This window comes from Anomalospiza imberbis, chromosome 13 (genome assembly GCF_031753505.1).
Source record: "Anomalospiza imberbis isolate Cuckoo-Finch-1a 21T00152 chromosome 13, ASM3175350v1, whole genome shotgun sequence".
NCBI lineage: Eukaryota > Metazoa > Chordata > Aves > Passeriformes > Viduidae > Anomalospiza > Anomalospiza imberbis.
The window spans coordinates 8,235,466-8,241,212 of record NC_089693.1 but is presented as its reverse complement, the minus strand read 5'-3'; the positions used below and the strand labels follow the sequence as shown (position 1 = coordinate 8,241,212).

At 41.2% G+C, this 5,747-nt stretch overlaps 1 protein-coding gene across 1 annotated transcript; it reads left to right on the top strand.

Moving 5' to 3' along the window:
• Positions 1-209: 209 nt before the first annotated feature.
• BCL2A1 (BCL2 related protein A1) lies at positions 210-3,450 on the top strand. The gene is made up of 2 exons (XM_068203756.1): positions 210-1,082; positions 2,564-3,450. Exons 1-2 carry the CDS (start codon positions 663-665, stop codon positions 2,666-2,668), a joined length of 525 nt encoding a protein of 174 aa, XP_068059857.1. The 5' UTR covers positions 210-662; the 3' UTR covers positions 2,669-3,450.
• The last annotated feature ends 2,297 nt before the right edge of the window (positions 3,451-5,747 follow it).

The following is a 5,747-nucleotide window of genomic DNA, read 5'->3' as shown; positions in this document are numbered from 1 at the left end:
CTTTCCCATTTGTCCATCCACCGTTGTACCACTGTTGTGCTCCCACCTCTTGCACTTCCATAAAACTCCCTGAGTACTGAAGAAAATGTATCCATTCTTCCATCTTATTGGGAATGTCTACCAGTTTCTTCACGAAGTTGTGACCAGAAATAACCCATAAACCTGTAATACAGATTGTAGCCTTAACCCTGGCAGCGAGGAGATTGGACTGGGGGTGCTGGGTGTCTCCATCTCCAGCAGCATGCACTTCTTGGGCATGTTTTTTCAAGCGAAATGCCTAACCTTTGCTAGCACACACCATTCTTGGAATTTTACAAGCCAAATGCCAAACCTTTGCTAGTGGTATGTAGCAAAAGTCCCTAGAAAATGCCAAGTTATGCTGCTAAAGAATGTGGTAAAATCTGGTCGATTTTAGTTGCAGAGCCACACTATTTGGAGAAATAAATCACTCAAGGCATAAAAGGAGATGCTTTTTCTTTCATTTCCTCTATGACATATTCCCCAACGCATGCCATTAAGTCACTACCTTTTACAGGAAATTCTGTGGTAAAACCAGAAAGATTCCATCAAAACCCACGAAACAAGATCGTGTGTGTGTCCTGTGGCTGCTCACTGCTGACCCTGACTGCGAGCAGTGAACTGCTCTCTGCATTTTGTATTGAATGGAAACTGCTGAGTTCTATTACGTTTATTACTTAGCTCAGGATTATCTGCAGTATGTGCTCCAGGAATCACACCTTGGGCCAGCCCAGACCAGGGTTGCTCATGTCTTGAGAACCATGGCATCCTCTCTGCAAGACCAAACCGAGGAGGCTGTCAGGCCACTCCTGGACAGGATTGACATCACCTCTGTAGCTGTTGCCAAGAGAATTTTCAATGGAGTCATGGATGAAAAGTTTGCTGATGGAAATACTAACTGGGGACGAATTATGACCATCTTTACGTTTGGAGGTCTTCTCACCAAGAAGCTTCAAGAGCATGGGGTTCAGCTGACTGCAGAGGAGAAGGAGGAGATCTCTTATTTCATCACAGAGTACATCATAAACAACACAGCCGAATGGATTGATGCGAATGGTGGCTGGGTGAGTTTCTCATTTTCCAGCGAAGTCTACATTAGGAGATTTCATTAATTATTGCTATAGGCACTGTCAAAACCATTTTATTCAGGGTTTCATTTGGTGGTTTAATATTTGGTGTCTGGAATGTCTCTTTAAGACTTACAGTGAGAGCTTTGCTTCTGCTTTAAACAGAACAGTGATAAAAGACAACTTTATTTTTAAAAGGCACTTGCCAATTTTGAATGACAGGATCATACCATAATTCAGGTTGAAAATGACCTTAGAAAATCATTTGGTCCAGCCTCCCACTCAAAGCAGGTTAAACCACAGACACCCTGAAATTTCCATTATTAAATCTAAAATTAAGTGGCATCCTAAGGTCAGCGCAGCAATTTTGCTTTCATAGAGAAGTTGGTCCAAAAATACTTAAGTTCAAGGTAAGGAAAGAATGCACAGGTGTGATCCTCACAAATGAAGTCAGCACTATTGCTGTGGATTTCAACAAAGCCATTATTTAACCCCCCAAATCAGTTTTACTTACAACAAATGTACCGGTAAGTACAACTGGCATTAATTCTTTTCTGTTTGGACTGAGATAACTTCCATCTATGAATGGTCAATGCTGAGAAAAATACTTGTTACTAAGTGGACTGTTTTGCCAAGCTGCTGAAATTCCCATTCTGCCAGTGAAAGGAAATATCCTTTTGCTCTGCAAGGTTTCATCACACCAGTACTTTTTTTTCTTTTCTTTTCTTTTTTTTCTTTTTTTTTTCTTTTCCAGTTGGGGGAATCTGAGAATCAGATTCCAGTGTCAGTTATTTCCTAGGTACTTTTTTTCCTTTACTTATATATAAATGTTACTTTCTCTTTCCACCCCCTCTCATCCCACTTCTCTCATATTTCCTACTACTTTTACTACCCCCCCTCGATTTATTTTCTAGTGTCTTGCTTTTCCTTTTCTTATCTTTTTTTTCCTTTCTGCTTTTTTTAATCCTTCTTTGTCTGTAGCAGCAAAAAAAGGTGATAGTGACCCTTGGCCCATTGCATTGGATTTATTATAAAGGCTTATCTCTACATCTCTTTCAAATAGAGCCAATTTTATTTCAGAGAAATATCAACTCCTGGCAACATTCTGTCATAATAGGTGGCTCATCACAGTAGAATAAGGAAGCTTAGAGGAAGATATTTCTGGGTGTATCACTACATCAGAAACATAGTATTTGTACTTTCCTGGAAGATGTGGGCTTAGATGATAGAGTTCATGTTTGTTTTCTATTTACACAGGGAGGGCATAGCCTTGACTTGGAGATAAAACAAACATTCAGCAAGGTGCAGCTATTTTAAGCTAATATTTTTAAAGAGCTATTCATCTTTTGGAGGTAGAGCTCTGAAAAGCTGTCCCTCACTGCACAGTGCTGCAATACTCTTAATCTGACTCTGAGAGTGGTGTGGTTTCCCTACCTGTTGTTTTTAAGCTGTCCCTAACTGTGTGTTCTTTTCCACAGGAAAATGGCTTCCTAACAAAGTTTGAAAGAAGATCACTACTGTCCTTCTCCAAAATTACAGCCCTGTTCATAGCTCTTGTTTCCTTGTTCAGAGAGTACTACTGAAGTAAAAGGATCTGCCATTCATGTGTAATCTAGATATTGCCACAAACTTCACTTCTCAGCCTTCCTCCAAGCAATATCAAGAGTATAATTTCCTTCCATAATTTGTTTTTAATTTATTTGTATTTATTTTGACTAAATACAATGTTTAACATGCTATCCTAATTACCAAATCTGAAGATGAGATCCTTCCAAAGGGGAATCTGCAAAACATCATGCAGCAATTCAAGTCCACCTTTCCAGGCAGGATTGCTTTGAGATAATTTTCCACATCCAGACAGCTCTTGGAATCTCTCTTGCATCTCCATGAAAGGACAGTGTTTTAGTGAAATACAATCCAATGGGTTAAGGAACAAGTTTTTATGTCATTTGTTTTGTAAATGAAATACTACTGTAATGCATTTTATTGCAACCTCTGTATGAGAAAAAGGGGGGGATTTTTGTGAAGAAAAAAGAAATGGGAACTCCAATATAGAAGTGGGTAGAAGTTACTGACACAGACTAAGCAATTTCTATGAGAAGAACTGTTTGTGGAAGATAGCAACTTAAAAATGTGCACTCACTTGCTGTTATAGCAATGGTATGGGTTTCTGTGCTGTAATTTTTTAATAGCTCTCATCTACAATGAATGTTCTTTCATATTTGTGTGATGTAGTCATCTGGCTGAACGTTTTTTAAACTAGATGTTTAAAAATAGGCAAGTAAAATATTTTTAAATGAGAAATTTGTGTATATACACTAATATTTTGAGAAAATACATTAAAATATCTATTTTAAAGCCTTAAGATTTGTCTCATTTTTTCCAGAAAAATTGGAGCATGGGAAAAGATCTGTCTGAGTAAGATAATCTTAAAAGAGTTATCAAAATGCTGCTGGAAAACCCAAGTAGTTTATGGATTTGACCTGAGGTCCATGGATGTCAAGACTTTCATTTTCTGTGGTACTTTTTAGGTACTATCTGGTAGCTTGCATAAGAAACAGCTATCTTGTGGCAAAATAAATGAACTGAATCAGCTCTGATGATAGTAATTAGTGTTTTGGGATAAATCATAAAACTCAGCAAATTCATAGAGCTTCCAGGCTTTTACAGTCTTGGGCAATTCATGTTTTTACTCAAATTCCATTTGCTTTCCAAGGCTAAACAGTAGTTGTTCAAGAATTCATTCTAGAAGGGTTTTCTTAAGCTGTAGTGATTTTCCTTTAGGGAACTAAGGCTGGGTCTAAACACCCCTCTTCTTTTTTTAAATGTGTTGGGAGGTGAACCAAACTGAGCCAGCAGCTGCCTGTGGCACACAACACCACTGTTCTCTGAGACAGATCCTCTAGAAAATCCAGCTTTGTGACACTGAGAGAACAAATCAGCCTCTTCTGGTAAAGGGCTCTCCATATTTCATCTCAACATAAGACTTTTGTTTGCAGTAAGAACAATTGTTTACTGGAACAACCTGCCCAGGGATGTGGTAGAGTTCCCCCTCCCTGGCAGTTTTCAGGATACAACTGAACAGGGCAGTAGATAGTTTCATCTACGCTCCCTTTTCCTAGGAAAGGTTGGACCACACATGCTTTCAGTGTCCCTTCCAGCCAGGATTGTTCTGTGATTCCATGGTCTAATTTGGTGGGTTTAACCACAGAACACAAACAGATGTTAATGTTTGTTAGAGCATGCATTCCTCCCTCTCCCTCCCCAGTGAAAACAAGAAATATTATTTAACATGCAGGCAGAATTTGCAGCAGGCAGAACTTTGTTGCTATTGAAGAAAAGATGGCAGCGTTCAAAGGGCAAGGGGCAGCTAAAGGAAAATGCCCGCCTCCAGAACACCTATGGCAGCACCCGTCAGAAATGACATTTTAAAACATGCTATGACATATGTCTTTATTAGTAGTCTAAGTCTTCATGGTAAGAAAAGTCATTCTTAGTCAGTTCCTTTTTGAGCACTACTGCAAGCCCCACACTATAGTGGCTAACACCAATCTATTAATACCACATCCACTTCCTTTTACACTGATCTAGTAACCTATTTTATACTCAGAAGTACAATTTTTTAGTTAAATATAAAGGATAACTGTGTCTTTTCAAAATGTAGGTGATACAATAATTTTAGAACTTGTTTTCATGGTAAGTGCAGTGTTTAAACAAAAGAAGCCTGGATGGATCATTAACGGTCCAGTGGGCTCCAGGTTAACTTCACTGGGACAAAACCTCCTTTTTTCAGTGCAGAGCAAGAAAAGCAGTGATGAGATGTAGCACCCCAATTGTAAGCACAGTAAAACACCTGAAAACAGCAGGGCTAAGTTTTATAAAATAGTGTCCATGTAAGTGTCAGGAAGTTATCCATCCATGACACTGAGTAGTGCCAGGTCCTGGGGCACCGCTGTTTAAGGGATCCTCGGATCTGTCAGGGGAGAACAACGTGCAGGTCAAAGAGCTGCACAGTGGGACAGCTGATGACTTCATCCAGGCACGCTGAGCAGCAGCAGCTAAACTGAGATGTCATCAAAAGCCACACAGCTTTATGAAAGCAGCTGTTCTCCTATAGAAATGTCTCTTTCTGTGCTTAAAATCACAGAATCAGTTAGACTGGACAAAACCTCTGGCATCATCGAGTCCAACCTTTGACTGGTCACCACCTTGTCAACTGGACCATGGCACTAAGTGCCACATCCAGGCATTTCTGAACACTTGCAGGGACGGTGACTCCACCACCTGCCCGCGCAGTTAAAGCCGTGCTGGACCCAGAGGCCTCCCTTGGGACGTGGCTGGCACATCGTCCCCGTGGGCACAGCTCCTGGGCTGGGCAGCGGTGACCACCTGAGCCCCGGGCACGGGGCCATCCTTCACACCATGCCCAGAGCGCACGGCCACCGCCAGATGCCACAGGGATATGAAACTGCTTGGCAGACGGGGCTGCAGCATCCCGCCGAAATGTACTTTCCCTTCCTGCAGAAAAATTAGAGGAGGGGAAATTCTTTGCGATCTGCGCCGGAGGGGGGAAAAAAAACCAAAAAACCCACAATCCTCAGCACGCTGGTGTTGGCAGGGGCCCTCCAGCGCGGTGGGGCCGGTGCCAGCCGGGCTCGGAGC